General features: G+C 44.0%; 1 protein-coding gene across 1 annotated transcript; it reads right to left on the bottom strand.

Annotated features, from left to right (window-relative positions):
• Window positions 1-5,520: 5,520 nt before the first annotated feature.
• On the bottom strand, window positions 5,521-16,676 carry LOC130373765 (interleukin-1 receptor type 1-like). The gene is made up of 11 exons (XM_056580398.1): window positions 16,536-16,676; window positions 16,040-16,121; window positions 12,704-12,905; window positions 10,963-11,107; window positions 10,248-10,422; window positions 10,093-10,158; window positions 9,428-9,551; window positions 9,097-9,236; window positions 7,708-7,851; window positions 6,142-6,306; window positions 5,521-5,669 (listed from the first exon to the last, which is right to left on the bottom strand). The coding sequence occupies exons 1-11, from the start codon at window positions 16,614-16,616 to the stop codon at window positions 5,521-5,523; spliced, it is 1,473 nt and encodes a 490-aa protein (XP_056436373.1). The 5' UTR covers window positions 16,617-16,676.
• Window positions 16,677-16,769: the final 93 nt, after the last annotated feature.

Genomic DNA, 16,769 nt, shown 5'->3' with positions numbered 1-16,769 from the left:
TCCGGTAGCGTCTACCAGACGGCAACAATGAGAACAGTCCATAGCCTGGGTGGCTGTTATCCTTTAGAATCTTTTTTGCTTTCCTCAGGCATCTACTGTTGTAGATGCCTTGCACGGAGGGGGAGATGGCTGCCGGTGATACGCTCCGCTGTCTTCACCACCCTCTGCAGGGCCTTGCGGTCGGCAGCGGAGCAGCTACCATACCAGGCAGTGATGCAGCCTGAGAGGATGCTCTCAATGGTGCATCTGTAAAAGTTTGTTAAAGTTTTTGAAGACAAGGCTGAGCCTGCCTGCATGGACCAGGTTAGGTCATCCTTGATGTACACACCGAGGAATTTGAAGTTTGAGACTCTCTCCACTTCAGCTCCCTCGATGTGTATGGGGTCCTGACCCCCCCTCTGCAGCTTCCTGAAATCCACGATCATTTCCTTGGTTTTGCAGACGTTGAGAGACAGGTTGTTGTCTTGGCACCATTCTGCCAAGACCCTTACCTCATCTCTATAGGCGGTCTCATCGTTGTTAGAGATGAGACCCAAGATGGTAGTGTCGTCTGCAAACTTCAGGATGATGTTGGAACTGTGTGTTGCCACACAGTCATGCGTGTACAGGGAGTACAGGAGGGGACTGAGTACGCAGCCCTGGGGGGCCCCGGTACTCAGGGTCAGTGAGGAGGAGGTGTGGTTGCCCATTCTCACCACCTGGGGTCTGCTCGTCAGGAAGTCCAGGATCCAGTTGCACAGGGGTGTTTTAAGACCCAGGCCCCTGAGCTTCGGGACGAGCTTGGCAGGCACAATAGTGTTGAATGCTGAGCTGTAGTCCACAAACAGCATCCTCACATATGTTGCTCTTTTCCAGGTGGGAGAGGGTGGCGTGTGTAGCTAGGGCAATGGCATCGTCTGTTGATCGGTTTGGACGGTATGCAAACTGAAAGGGGTCCAGGGTGTTGGGAAGGGTAGAGCAGATGTGGGTTCTGACGAGCCGCTGAAAGCACTTCATAATTGTGGAGGTCAGTGCTAGAGGGCGGTAGTCATTCAAGCAGGTTACTGATGTTTTCTTTGGTATGGGGATGATGGTGGCCTGCTTGAAGCAGGTGGGGACTTCAGACAGATGCAGTGATAAATTCAATATGGAGGTGAATACCTCCGCAAGCTGGTCAGCGCACCCCCTGAGTTCGCGGCCTGGGACTCCATCGGGCCCCGATGACTTCCGGGGGTTCACCCTTTGGAGCTCTCGCCTCACGTCAGCCACGGTCAGGGACAGAGTGTAGTCGTCCTGGTCCTCGGCCAGTCTTGCTGAAGGAAGGGGGTTGGTTGCCTCAAACCTTCCGTAAAAGGTGTTGAGGTCGTCAGGGAGAGAGGCGGCAGGCTGATCATCACTGCTATTTCTCCCTTTATAGCCAGTGATGTGTCGCAGGCCACCCCACAGGCGTCGGGGGTCAGAGCTGAGGTAGGTGGACTCCAGCTTGTCCCTGTATCTCTCTTTGCATCTCTGATGGCCGTCCGCAGGTCACATCTGGACTTCCCCAAAGCCTCCTGGTCACCAGAGTTAAAGGCAGAGGACCGTGCTTTGAGCTTAGCACGGACATTACCATTTACCCAGGGCTTTTGGTTTGGGAAGGTCTTACCACTGACCCTAGGTACGACATCATCAATGCATTTGGAGATGTATGAGGAGACAGAGTCTGTGTATTCATTGATGTCCCCATCAGCTGCAACAAAGAACATCTGCCAGTCTGTTGTGTCAAAGCAGTCCTGCAGAGTGCTAATGGCTTCAGCACTCCAGCGTTGAACTGCCCTAGAAACCGGTTTTTCCTGTTTTAGGCGCTGTCTGTAGGTAGGGATAAGCATAATGGAGGTGTGATCCGATTTCCGAAAGCGGGGCGGGGGAGGGCTTTGTTACACTTTCGAATCTGTGAGTAGCAATGGTCAAGAATCTGATCACCCCGGGTAGGAAAGTTTATGTGTTGATAGTACTTTGGTAAAACTTTCTTCATATTGGTCCTAGTGAAGTCTCCAACAACAATAGAAACCGCCTCAGGGTGAGCATCCTCAAGTCCATTAATTACTCCGTAAAGTTCCTCTAACGCGCACGTTTTGTCCGCCTGCGGTGGAATGTATACTGCTGTGACAATAACGGAGCTGAATTCCCGTGGGAGGTAGAAGGGGCGAACTTTAATCGATAACAGCTCCAGGTCTGGTGAGCAGTGTGCTGAAAGTGCAGCAACATCCGAGCCCCAGCGAGAGTTAACCATCAAGCATACCCCTCCTCCCCTTCTTTTACCTGACTCGGAAGTCCTGTCCTGCCGGTAGATGGAGAAGCCGTCGGAGTGACGGCAGAGTCAGGCACCATAGGATCCAGCCAGGTCTCGGTAAACGCCAGTACACAACAGTTTGCAATGTCCCGCTGGGAGTCAATCCGTGCGTGTAGCTTGTCCAGTTTATTCTCCAAAGATTGCACATTCACTAGTAGAATGCTTGGAAGCGGTGGGTTGCAGTATCTCGTCCGAGATCTGCACAGGATGCCGGCTCGCTTGCCTCTCTTCTTTCTCTTCCGTCTGCGTATTGGTAGGCATACCGGCGGTAAGACAATGGAGTCACAGCAAGCACTCCGGTAAGTTGAGAAAAACTCTGTTTTAAGTGACGAACGAATTTCCAAAAGTGCCAGTCGATCATACTGAATGAGCGACAGTGCAGTACGTAGAAAAAAACTAACAATAAAAACAATTATAAACATAAAGCTGCGTAGTGCATGCGGAGCCATTGTCAGTGCGACCATCCTCTCGGCGCACCACATACGTCAATGTTAATTAACTGTTGGTTAATGTTAATGAATGCATTTACTATTGTTAATTAATTGTTCATTAATGTACCCTTGTTGTGAAGTGTTACTAATATGTCTCGTCAGGTCAGACTGACCGCAGCAGGAGAAGAGGCTGTACCATCTACACCTCTGACTTCAGTTTCAACTCTGGAACCTGCCATCTCCAGAAATTCTCAGATGACTCCTCCATCGTGGGCTGCATCAGTGAGGACAGGGAGGACGAGTACAGAGGTGTGGTGGAGGACTTCGTCAGATGGTCTGAGGAGAACCACCTCCAACTCAACATCGGCAAGACCAAGGAGATGGTGGTGGACTTCCGCCGGAAGAGGAACCCCCCAACCCCTATTACCATCCAGGGGATTGAAATTGAGACGGTGGACTCGTATAAGTTCCTTGGAGTACACATCATCAATAAACTGGACTTGTCTGACAACACAGAGACCCTCTACCGGAAGAGTCAGAGCAGACTCTTCCTCAGGAGGCTCAGGTCTTTTGACGTGTGTGGCAGGCTGCTAAGGACATTTATCTGTCTGTGGCAGCGCTCTGTTCTTCGCTGGGGCTGCTGGGGAGAGAAGCATCAAGGCTGGCGGAAGTCAAATAGACTCAACAAGCTGTTAGGAAAGCCAGGCTATTGTCGGACTTGAGCTGGACCGTCTGGAGGTGGTGGTGGAGAGGAGGGAATGAGGACAATTCAAGCCATCCTGTGGCAGAAGAGGAGCACCTACAGCCACAGGGTGCATGTTCCCAGGTGCAAGACGGAGCGCTTCAGGTGCTCCGTCTTGTGCCGGCAGCCATTAGGCAACAGTGCCTGATGATTGTTTGTGTGTGTCTAGTGTTTGCATATGCATGTGTGTGTGTTTAGGTATACGTATATATGTGTAGATGGATCACCCATCATGATGTTGGTTCTGTTTGTCTTGTTTTTTGTCCTATTTCAACTATAAGCGTCTACGTATGCAATAGCACTTCGTATTTATTGTATTTATTGCATTGTCTTTATTCTGTGGTCCCTTCCACTGCTGCTGGGCTGTTTTTGCAACGAACAATTCTCCTAAGGGATTAATAAAGTTGTGTCTTATCCTTATCTTAAGTAGCGGTCTTTAAAGTAAACCATAACATTCCGCGTTCAAGTTCAAGTTTATTGTCCCTAAAAGGGAAATTGTTTTGTAGCCGGGTCCCAAAACTTAATGCACAACAAACAATACCAACACATAAAGGCACGACAGGAGATCGATACAGTGCAAACAACAGTCGTTTCTAAAAGGGCTTTTCATAGGGCCTTTTTAGCCAAAGCTTCCGGCGGCCGCAGTCCTGCAGCTCCGGTGTGTAATTGGGACGATGGGAAAGTCCGGCAAGGGAGCTTCCGCGGCAGTCCGGCAGATCAGCTCCGGGAGTACCTAGGTCATTTTCTCCTCCATGTCTCTCTCGCTGATGACGCCGATGCTTCGGCGGAAGCTCAGGCTAGCTCGGGGGGGGAGCTCGGCGGGCAGTCCGGCAGAGAAAGGGTGGTATCCCGGCAGCTGATGTACCGCCGAGTTCCCCCCACGCACGGAGCTACTCGTCCGCTGTTCCACAAAATCTAAGCTATGCTCGGATTGGAGGGGAGCAGGGAATTGGGAGGTAATATTCAAATGTGCCCCCTTCCTATGTAGGAGGGTGCGCCGAAACTGACTAGCTCGTTTGGTAACTGTAGGGTCGGGTACTTTCAGAAATGCATCACACTCTAAAAATCATGTAACACACACCCAAATCCCAGGAAAAGTGTTGTTTTCATAATATGTCCCCTTTAAGCACGTACCTCTGTGTATCTACAAGATTCTAACTATCAACACACTCCCAAAACATCAACCACTCATGCAGCACACCCACCCGAGCTACGCTGGTTTTTGTCACACAGTTGCAAAGCTGGTTCGAGTGACAGAACCCTGTTTTTACTTTCTGAAAGTCTCCCGCCTACTTGCTGGTTGGAATAAGTTACAAATGATTCAATGACGCTTCTGTAGAAGCATCGCATTGGTTTCCAGCTGAATTTGTCATCAATAACAGGTGTTATCATTGGTCACTTGTTCCTGGCCACCATCACAGTGTCAGCACGTTTCATAGAGCATAAGAGAACTCTTTTTATAACCAACGACCATGTCTTTGGTTTCAGAGCTGCTGGTCTCAAAAACTGTGCGCGGGCCGGAATCGGGGGGGCCGGGGGCATGTGGTACCTCAATGCTCTTCCAGAAGGTGCTGTTTGCGGATACCTGGTGCACACATTGGTACCTAGGCGAAGGCCCCTGGGCCACCTCCAGCGCCCCCCTGTGTTCGCTTGATGTATCGCAAGGAACTCGGGGAGGGCCGTGTAGTCCACAGGACCATCTGTAGCAGAGCATAGCATAGCATAGCATAGGTTAGTATAGCATAGAATAGCGTAGCTTAGCATAGGATGGTATAAACATAGGATGCATGTAGCATAGTATAGAAGAGCATAGAATATAATCCATGATAATACAAGACATTAATCAGTAAAATTCAGCTTGAAAAAACAAGTTTGAAACAAAGTACATTTCACTAGGGCACACTCTAAGAAGAGATAAGATGCGACAGTATGCTCGTTGATGGTAATGTTGAAACTACTTTCAATTTAAGACACTAACTGAGGGAACGGGGCGATCACCCTATTTCCCCCAGGATGACCCGGAGACCTCTTTGGGGTCAAGGCATCGTACAGGCCCACGCTGTGCTCGTAGGCCAGTTGTGATGGGCTGGGGTGGGGGGGTGATGTTTCAGAGTCTCCTGCCCGGACAAAATGAGTACCAGTCGCCGGCTCTTGCTCACTGCCTCGGCGATGACATCATGCAGCGCTGAACAAGTATTAGAAAAAAAAATCTCACCCAATGCCACATGGTTTTCTGTATATGGTGATGAAGTGCTGAGCAAACCATAGACAACCGGATAATCTAGGGTCAATCAACATTGAAAAGATTTAGTTTCCAGATTTACTCATCGGTTCATGAACATTTGAGGAGGAAAACAGCATACTGCCCCATCGTGTACATGTTAATGTGTCGTGGTATTATACAAAGGAAAAACATTAAATCGTGTTTCACAACGGCCTGACAATTGAATAAATTCTTAAATTCACTCTGTTACTATTATACACTGATCATATAAAGTGTGTGTGTTATTTAATGACGGAAGTAAAAGGTCTGTGTAAATTGGAGGCGTTTGCAATAATATTTTATAATTTGGTGTGAATGAGGGCTTTAGGCTTTCTGTTGATACCATGGTGTCTGGTATCAGTCTCCCACTCTGCTCATTTTTCTGACCCCTGACCTTCTCCGGGAGAGTCGTCCCGTCCTCGGATGAAGAGGCTGAAGCCGTGCCGCTTCTCCAGAACCTCGGGCAGGACCTTGAGGGCAAAGGTCACGACCTCGGACGAATGACCCTCACCGCTGTACTGATAGCTCACGTAGGCGTCGTACAGCATACCATCTGAGACTGGAGACAGACAGACAGACAGACAAACAGAAAGACAGACAGGCATACAGGTATTTTCAAATGCCGGGGTTGATAAAGCTAATGTTTGGTTAGGTAACCTTGGTAAAAAATAGCACAAACCTTGTTGTGAGGCAATTAAAGTTGATATTCTATTCTTCTGACACAATGGACAATTCTTGTGTATTTGTTTTAATTTTCCCTAATGAGGTACAGTATGTGCCTAGTATGCTGTGTGCTATTTGGACATTTTGGCTATCGATTGACTAACTAACAGAACTTTGTTCTGATTCAACATCTGTTCCCTTTGACCGGGACACCTTGCAAGTTGAAGTTAGTGGAAACTGATTTTGAAGCTTCTTTTGAATTACTAAGGCCATCACACAATTTTTGCATAGCACCAGTTATTGAAGTCCCAATGTGTTAGATTAAGACCAGAACAGTTAGTTGGCAGTTGACTTTCACAAAGTAAAAAAACAAAAAAGCAGGTTCTGTGCAACTGTGGGACGGCAACCACAGATTCTCGGAAGGCAATTTGGGAGTGTCTTTAACAAGTTTATTGTAACCAAGTAGAGGTATGCCCGCCAGCAACAGTATTCCACTATTTGTAGAATATATAAGTAATGGGATTTGATGTACAAGTATTTGTCTATATTGCACATTTTATTGCCTTATACTGTATTTTAGTGGTTATGTCTTTTACTTATTGTATTTATATTTAAGATATATATATATATATCTCAAGCAGAGCAATTTTGACAAACAATAACTAGTTGTATAGTTAGTAGTCACTAGCCCTACTGATGCTGTAGTTGGGAGGTACTACTGATACTATAGTAGTCCTGATATTAGTTAAGAGGTAGTACTGATACTATAGTAAGTAGTACTGAAACTGTGTATAGTTATTAGTACAGAGTAGAACTATAGTTTGTACTATAAGTGTCTTGACAATGTTTATAGGTAGTACCATAGTGCTATAGTAGTACTCTACCTTATAGTAGTACTATAGTAATACCATGGTGCTGTTATAGTTGGCAGTACTCCGTCCTTCGGAGGAGGCGTAAAACCGATGTCCTTACTCACTGAGGTCATAAAAGATCCCAGGGCACTTATCGCAAAGAATAGGGGTTTCCCCGGTTGTCCTGGCCCAACCAGGCTCATTCAATCTGGCCCCCTAATCATCCTCCTATATAATTGTCTGACTCATTAATACCCTCACTCTCCACCTCAAGCTGGTGTGTGGTGAGTGTTCTGGCGCAGATTGGCTGCCGTGCATCACCCAAGTGGGTGCTACACACTGGTGGTGGTTAGTGAGGTTCCCCCTTCCCTGTAAAAGCGTCTTTGAGTGTCTAGAAAAGCGCTATATAAATTCCATCCATTATTGTTATTATTATTATTACTCACCCTCCAGGGATATGAAAAGCCGTTTCAACCTCCTGTAGGCCAACACCAGCTCCATCCTGAAGAGCATCCCCAGAGCCAGGGCTAGCCCCAGCAGACACACGGTCAGGGGGGCCAGCACACACACATAGAGACCGCGGTGGTCCGCTGGGCACACAAAATGCAACTTTTAGCCCTGGGCTGACGTAAGCCTTCGGATAATGTTAGCCCTGGGCTGTTGTTAGCCTGTATGTAGAAAATACGAAGCAAGTAGATCGGAGACTATACAGTAGAGCCAAGACTGTAGAGTAGAGTACACTGACAAACAGTACAGTAGAGGCTGTTGAGTACAATAAAGTAGAGTAGAGTAAAGGAAATGGAGTAGATTAGAGTAGATTACAATATAGTAGGAGTAGGAGTAGGGTAAGAGGAGGTAATAGAATACAGTAGAGTCTGTATAATAGTGTAAATAGTGTGCAGCGGGACAGAGCCTTAAGAGTACAGTACAGTACATTACGGAAGAGATAGAAGGAAAAGTAGAGTAGAGAAGGTAGAGTAGAGTACAGCAACATGAACAATATTTTCAATGAATTATTGTACCCATGCATCCAACCTCCGGTATCCAAAAATAGCCCATCAGGGGAACTACAAGTTATTCACCTTTCGTCAGTGCTTCACAAACAGATCATGGCTGCTGCTTCAGAATGCTATATTCATGTAACTCAAGTAATTTTAATATCAAATACATAATAATGTAGGAAATATACTTTTTTTTTTACTTAGACCACTGAGAACACAGGCCCAATGTCTCATAATCCGCTTAAGGTGCTGGCGGGCGGGGCTGAAGTCCAGAAGTTGTGTCTCCCGACTGCCCACAATGTTTTCGAATTCTCAGGGGTAAAATATTTCCAGACACACACCCAAACTAGGATACTCCGTAGGGATGTTTACGCAATTGCCTCGAAGGCGCACCCAAATTGGTCGGAATCGGAAGTGGGACCAGCCGCATATGCCAGAGCAAGGTTACACACAGACGTTACCATAACAAACCTCTGTGTGTTCCCTAATCCGATTGGGAGAGCTGCCAAGCTGGTTATCAGCCTTTGCGCCATCTTCCCTTACCTGGAAAAACCGTTTTTATGATCTTCCCATTCCCCGTTGCTTTTTTTTTTTTTGACTTTGGGTAACTCCCTTTTTCACCCTGCATGTGTTTGCATGCCTGAGAGTAGAGACAAAGGAACAGAGGCAATAGAGTCGAGAGTGTAGAGTAGAGAGATAGTAGAGTATAGTAGAGTAGGTACAGTGGAGACTGTAGATTATAGACTGCACAGCGCAGACAGTAGAGAAAATATAGTAGAGCAGAATAGAGGCTGTACAGTAGAGCGTATAGAGTAAAGACTGTAGAGTAGTGACCTTTGTGAAGCCGAAAGGTTCCCTGCCCCTGTCCTGCAGGGTTGAGGAGATGACAGCTGATTGGGATGTCGAGCAGCTCAGGGACCACCGAAGAGATGACCAAGGATGACATGCCATAGACAGCACCATCCTCCTCTGCACTGTGGAGAAACTCATTCAATCAGTCACTCAGCATGAGTCTACATACATACTGTGTATATATATATATATATATATATATATATATATATATAATATATATATAAACATACATATACACACACACACACACACACACACACACACACACACACACACACACACACACATAAACACTTATATATGGACCTACTATTTCTGGGAATAGTGGAGATGTGGAGATGTGTTGAAATGGTGTCCGTTGATGGTCCAGTACATGTTAGTACCATCGTCTCTGTTGCCCAGGTAGGCCTTACAGCGCAGCTCCTTTCTGGAACCTACCGGTGCGGAGACCGCTGTTAATCCTGGATCTTTAATCAATCCTGGATGCTAGGGCTATCTTTGATGTTTAGTCTATCTTGGATGTCTCGTCGTTCTCATATCAAGATAGTAACTTGGATGTCTATTCTTTTCTATTTTGTCTAAATATCATGGATCCACAAACTGTATTGGATGGCTGGGCTATCTCATATGTTTACGCTATTAGTTAATGTCTTGAACAAGTTTAACTTTGGTTAACCTTAAGCAAATTGCAACATTGTTTGTCCGGCAATCCGTCATTTGATTAAACAAGTCAAGTGAAACACTGGCAAAGGCAGCAAACTCTCACAAAAAGCTCTTTAGCTCTTTGTCTGTTGGGCCTCACAGACATTCAGATTAGATTTCTGAGAAGTTAAGTAAGTATTCTATGCTGCCTTAGTGCCATCACTTGAAGAACAACTAATTATCTTACTTCTTAGCACTGGCTAGGGAAGCCTGGTAGTCGTGCATTTTATAAACACCATTTCTTAAACTAGAAACTTGCAAAAGAATACTTGCCTATTTCCACTATCTCCTTTGTCTCCACCTTCGGATACACCAACATGGGTTTATACAGGAAAGTTGCTTGAGGGGAGAGAGAGAGCTTGGGGTTAGGAGGTGTATAACGGAGGGGCAACAGGGAGGTGAGGTGGCTGATGGGTAATTTAGTTTACTGTTGCCGAGGGTGAGGTTGAGGGAGCGGGCAGCGGTGTAGTTGTTATCTCCCAGAGACATGTGCAGCAGGCAGGTGTAGAGGCCAGCGTTTGTTTCTGAGTCCCTCAGGAACCTAAGGTCCCCCTTCTGTGTCACCTCCAGGTTTCCACCAGCCAGATTGACAGGCACACACTCCTACACACACACATAATTACATATAAAGAGAGAGAGACTCACACACACACACAAACACACACACACCCACATAAGTATATATAAAGAGAAACAGAGTCACACACACACACACACACACACACACACACACACACACACACACACACACACACACACACACACACACACACACACACACACACACACACACACACACACACACATAATTACATATAAAGAGAGAGACTCACACACACACACAAACACACACACACCCACATAAGTATATATAAAGAGAAACAGACTCACACACACACACACACACACACACACACACACGCACACACACACACACACACACACACACACACACACACACACACACACACACACACACACACACACACACACACACACACTGTATACTACCGCAAAACAACACAAGCTTCACAAACGCATCAGAACATTAGTTTGAGCATACACTCTGTGTCCGCTACAGTCTAGTCTATATCCTCTGTCTGACTGGGCTGACTCTGGCCCAGGCGGGGTCTGGGGTCCTACCTTAAGCCACTCCACAGGGGCAGTACGAGTCGTTCCTCGGGGGAGATCCAGTTTACAGTGAAGAGGCCCTTGTTTCATTCGTTTGGACTCGACCGCAGCAGGACACAGCTCGTTAGACACCCGCACCTCATACACCCTCTCCTTTCTAGACAGGACAGGTTTGACATTATGTCAGTTCCTTCACTCTTATTAATCAAGTCAACTCTATTTTTGAATCAGAGCCACAGTCTCAAAGGGATTCACAGGCCCACAAGCCTGAAGTCCTCTCGTGATGTTGGAAGTTGGTTCCTTATTTGCAGTTCATTGAAACTTTCATTACATTACATTTCGGCAAAAAAAGGGACTAGAAGATCATAAAGACCAACAAAATAGTCACCTGTGGCATCTAGGGATGAGGGGACATTTGATGGATTCCGTGATTTCATTTATTTCTTCAAGCCGTCAGTATTATGACTTAAACTGTTTTCATACAGGTGTCTTCTAACCTGTTTTAAAAGTGTTCAATCATTTTGGGCCACAATATGATTGTATGAAAATAGTTTGTAGTAATAATAGGGAAAGGGAAGTCTGGGGCCCCCTTCTTGAGCTGCTCCTCCCGCGACCCGACCCCGGATAAGCGGACGAAGATGAGAGAGATGAAAATAGAATACTCAAACTGTTATTTCCAACCTGCCACAAAATGGGTTTTGATTTGTAAAGTGTGCATAAAGATTCAAGATCAAGTCTGGAAATCAGCTCTTCAGGGATTTAATCTGGATTTAACCACCAAGATCAAACATTTAGTAGACATTATGCACCTCTTATGTAATAGTATATATACTTGGCCTTGCCCAAAGTTTTCATTGCTCAATACACCGTAAACCCCCTGTGCCTTAAACGGATACAGATCTTCATCAAATGCACACATGATTTTGTCTTTCTTTGGGTTTCGTTATGAGATAACTAAAGATGGCTACAGCCAAAATCTTTAATATGTGTTTATAATATCCTGACTCTGAATAATGAGCTGGGTTTTCGGTTGTGTATTTAGACATAAAATCCACATTGGGCTAGGCTTAGTCCATTCAGATTTGATTGATTACTTGAGATGCAATGACTACTAGGATGTCTGGCACTTTCACCACAAGTCTGAAAAAATCTGTATGATACCAGCTGTTTCTGTCATAATACTGAACGTTTTCAGAAAAGAAAAATGATACCTTTCAAATGTCATTGTATCAGAGCACTCAACCAAGGTATTGTTTACTGGGATCCTCACAAATCCAGACAAAGTCAAATGTTGCCGATATTGAAACCGGAATTATTGTGATTCATGCTGCCATAAGAAATATCCCTGTGTGTGTGTTGATGGCTGGCTTAACCGGTTTGCCTCCCAAAACCAAGAGGTATTAAAACTTGAAAAGGAGCACAGAATGATCCCTCCCTTCAGGAATGGATAGGGAATTAATGTTAACCCTGTGCAGAAAACAGTTCTGATGTTTCGTCATTCTGTTTTGACTGGTTTTGGTCGAACCATTCCAAGCAGGGGTTTGTGTTACAGTCTGGGAAACGGCCCACATTACAGTCAGGGAAAAGCCCAAAATGAGCTGAATGCATTTATTATGATCAGTCGAGATCCATGAATGAATAGACAGAGGGGGGACTATAAAGGTTATGAAATGACTAATATACAGACTGGAGGGGGACTACAAAGGTTGATAAACACTGAACTCCACTTAAGGGCTGTAGAATGTAGGCATACCTGTTGTGACAGATGTATTTTCCATCATGGGCCTGGACCACAGGGAGAAACCACAGCTCCGCATCTTTAACCTCCACCCCGGCAGGCAGGCTCGAGTTGCTCCCCCCTCTTTTCCATGTCACATTGGTATGACCCGGGCTACACTTCAGGATAAAGAAGCGCCCGACGCTCACCTTGTGCGTCTCTAGTGCCTTCTGGTGGCCTGGGCAAGAAAATATTCAGATTACTTTATTGATGAAGGACTTTATTACAATGTTAAAATCTGTCTGCTCAAGAAAATAGAATAAAAAGTTGCAAAACATCTCTAGGCTTATGTAAATAAACAGGGCCGACTCAAGGCATAGGCCATAAAGGTGGTTGCCTAGGGCACGCCATCTTCTGGTGGGGGCTGCTTGCCCTCAAAGAAAAAACAAATCCTAATTTTCATCAATGTCGGGCAAAACATAAAAATAAACTTTGTTGAAACATAAAGTTGTTTCAAACCACTATGTCTCGCCAAACATAGTGTGTTCAAACAACTTTGTTAGAGAGAGTATGATAGTGTGTGTGAGAGTAGAAGGTTAAATTAAGTATGAAATATGGCCTAGCCCTAGACGACCTCTCATATTAACACGCCACCATCTCCTTTCTAGAACTGTCAGCCGGAAGTGCATTCTTTTTGTCATTTGCCCGTTTAACATGTTTTATTTCACACCACAAACAGACACACACACGCACGCACACACTCACACGCACACGCACACGCACACGCACACACACACACACACACACAAAAACACACGCTATATATTCATTTCCACACTAACCTCAACGCACACATATTGTCAAAATATATGTTTTTATCTGTATTGGAGTTCACATCTCAGAAGCTCTACCGCACACTCTCTATACCACTTTCTCTCTCTACAAGTAATGTTGATTGATTTTTTTACATAATTGATAATAAAAGTGTTTGTTTCAGTAATTTAATATGATCAAATGAAAAAATATGTCTTTGTTTTGACACCATGGGGTTGTTGGATGTTTTTTGTCCATATTTTTAATGTAGAATGAGCTGGTGGTGTTGAGGCATTACTGGTAGGGTCTTGGGGGAGGGGGGGAATCCTAAGCTCATTTTGTGGCTCATTTTGAACAGTCTCAGTGTGCAATTGTATTTGGAAACTGTTTATGAATGATTCATAATTGACCCATTTAAAGAAGGTTTTAAAAAATATTGCATGTAACAACGATCAAATATGAATTTCTTCTTTAGATTTGAATTAAACCAAGGTATTTAATAGACACGTAGAAGAGTACATTAATAGTTGTATTAAAAATACATTTTAAAAACAGTTGATTGAACATCGCATTTAATTCTGGTCACATGGGTCCATTAGTAATGGCTTCTATAACACTCTTTGTAAAGAACATTTAAATAATTTCCGTATTTTTCCCTTACACAATTCATTTCCCACACTAATTTAACAAAATAAGGGGATCTTTTGAAATTGCTAGAATTATTTTGGGTCTAAGCGACTAATGTGGATAAAGATTTTTGTTATTTTTGTTATTTTTCTTTTGCCACTGCCAGGCTCAGATTATATTCTTGCATTCGATTGGAAAGGATCCCTATAGAGGGGTGTACGAAGATTTCCCCCCCAAACAATCGGGCCATAGAATAAAGTCTATTGCATGCACATCATGTCCTGCATATGTTTAAACCATGCTCAAGGAAAGTTGCATTGAGATTGAACCAGTGTTGACCTCATTCATAGTCATGGTATTATTGCTGAGGTATAGGGCTTGCAATATCACACCTGTTCAGGGTTCAAAGGTTGATATAAGACCTCTGCAGCCAACCTGATTGAAGTGTAGAATGAAAACCAGAAGATCTGGGAGAAAATCTCACACATTGTCAAAAGTATTATAGTATAACATTTCCCAGACACACCCCTTTCAATGTTAGGTCAGATCAATGTCTCACCAATTCAAATAATATGACCATACTGTGTGCAAAATAACATCAGTATTCCCAGTATGTAAAATAACATCATTATACTAATATGTGTGTGTATCTTTCTGAGAGCATGTGTTTCCTTTCTTTCAACAATAAACTAATAGTAATAGTTATTGCCCTATCCGTGTTAGTGTTGTATGTATGCATGAATGTGTGAGGATAGTGTGATATTGCGGACAAAACACATCAATCAGAATTAACAAAAAAACAAGTCCTCTGACATCTGATATCTGGTTTTGGTTCATGACAAAAAAAAAAAAAATCTTTTGAGCATTCAAAGACAATCTTGCATGTAGGGTAACACATGGTGTTTTCACATATCTTTTTAATATCTGAATACCTTTTGAGCATTACTTTGAATAAATTCAACAATGATTCAACATAAATGTATCATGATTGAAACAAATGCAGGACATGCATTTTCAATATAGGCTACTTTATTCACTGATTGCCCATATTGATTAGATGGGCGGGGAAACCTTCTAGAAACTTTGGAAACCATGACTATAATCTTTTTTATTCTGAATTGCATATCGCAACTCAGGTAGCATTGTTGAGTTTTCATGTTAGGTTGACATCCAAGAAGATCTTCCGAATCCAACTCACCAACATAGCCACTAGGAGGCTTGCAGTCACACGCGGGTTCAAAACAAATAATGAATAAATTCACATTGTTTGTTCATTCGTATTACTACTTTACTGTAAAGTATTGCTTTATTAAATGTATACTAAAGAAATCGACCATAACTAATAATCAAGAGAAACTGACTCATAACATGCTTCAAAGTCTTCTACCACGAAAATAAAGCCCCTCTTCAGCCCGCAGCCCCCCACAATGCATGCACCAGTTGCCGCCTTTGCTGCAACTCTGTCGCGTCCTTCTACTTTTGCAGATATAGCCTACAGTCGCTGTGTGAGCTATAAACAAATGGGTCGTCTTGGTTAGGGTAGCATCGGAAATGAATTGCGTAAAGTAAAAGCAATAAAGAAATAATAATACGGAAAACAATTAACCAAAGAAATTATTTAAACCTCCGAAGGAATTGACTAATTTAACCAGCAGTCAATGCATCATTTTATAAATCGGAATAATAGCAGTTCAATAATGATTTGTTTTAGCCTACGACTCAATCTCAATGAACCGAAACCAAAAAATGAAGCACCTGTCTTACCAAATAACGTTTGAGATCATAGTCCAAGAAAAAGTGTCAACTAATCGACCTATTATACTTTGTGATCCGTCGATTTCATATAGGCCTACATTTAGATGTAGCTATGGGTTAATTTAGGTAGGGTATGGTTTATTCGGATAACAAAGGTCTTGGTGTGCCGCTGCTTACCGTCTACGAGAGGCGGCTGCGGCCCCAGCACCGCGGCCAGGTAGAGAACAAGAAGCCGCCCGCAGGTCATGTTGTCCTCCGTCTTGGATGGCAGAAGGCAGCTTGAGTTAATATGTTCTTGCTCATTATTACCTAATTTATATATTAGGCCTACTATCCTTTGAGAACGATTTAATTAATAAGGCTACCAACCCAATCATGGTCGCCTACAATACAAAGCCAAGGAAAATCAGCCAAGTAGCCAGAAAGGAAGTTAAAAACAATTGCAGAAGGACTTGAGAAAACAGGGAGGGAACACCCCATGGTTCGTTTAGGCTATAGACAAATGTGAAATATCGTATTATATAATTATATGAGATAACCGAGTAGCGCAGTGGCTTCTATAGCGCACATCATTGATAATTTTATCGTAAATATCTAGAAGATAGCTCAGCGATACAATATTAGAATCCTAAAACTCTAAACAACTCTTCGGAATATGTTAAGTGCGTCTTACTTGAGGTGACGCAGAGCTGGCAATTGGAAACTCTTCTGGTTTCCTCCTCGTTTCTACACCACCAGCCAGGTTTATAACCATCTCCCCCCCCTGATCTGACCTAGAACCACCACCCCAAACACCTAGTTAGCCTTGCTTTCAAGTGTGGTTAGTATACAAAGGCTTCACAAATAACAAGTAGGCCTAGTTCTTGGGGCTTCCAACTGAATCAGGTTTATGCTTCGCTTAGGGTTA

This window comes from Gadus chalcogrammus, chromosome 20, assembly GCF_026213295.1.
Source record: "Gadus chalcogrammus isolate NIFS_2021 chromosome 20, NIFS_Gcha_1.0, whole genome shotgun sequence".
Classification (NCBI taxonomy): domain Eukaryota; kingdom Metazoa; phylum Chordata; class Actinopteri; order Gadiformes; family Gadidae; genus Gadus; species Gadus chalcogrammus.
The sequence above is the reverse complement of the archived record's forward strand: the minus strand, read 5'-3'. Positions and strand labels throughout refer to the sequence as shown.

Bases quoted from the DNA above. Each gene is read 5' to 3' on its own strand.
- LOC130373765 (XM_056580398.1), bottom strand. From the start codon at position 16,616: ATGGTTATAAACCTGGCTGGTGGTGTAGAAACGAGGAGGAAACCAGAA. The intron at 10,423-10,962 runs GTAGGACCCCAG...GTGTGTGTGTAG, and splicing joins CCCCTGTGGAGTGGCTTAAG to GAGTGTGTGCCTGTCAATCT. The intron at 6,307-7,707 runs GTGAGTAATAAT...GTCTGTCTCCAG, and splicing joins GCTTTTCATATCCCTGGAGG to TCTCAGATGGTATGCTGTAC.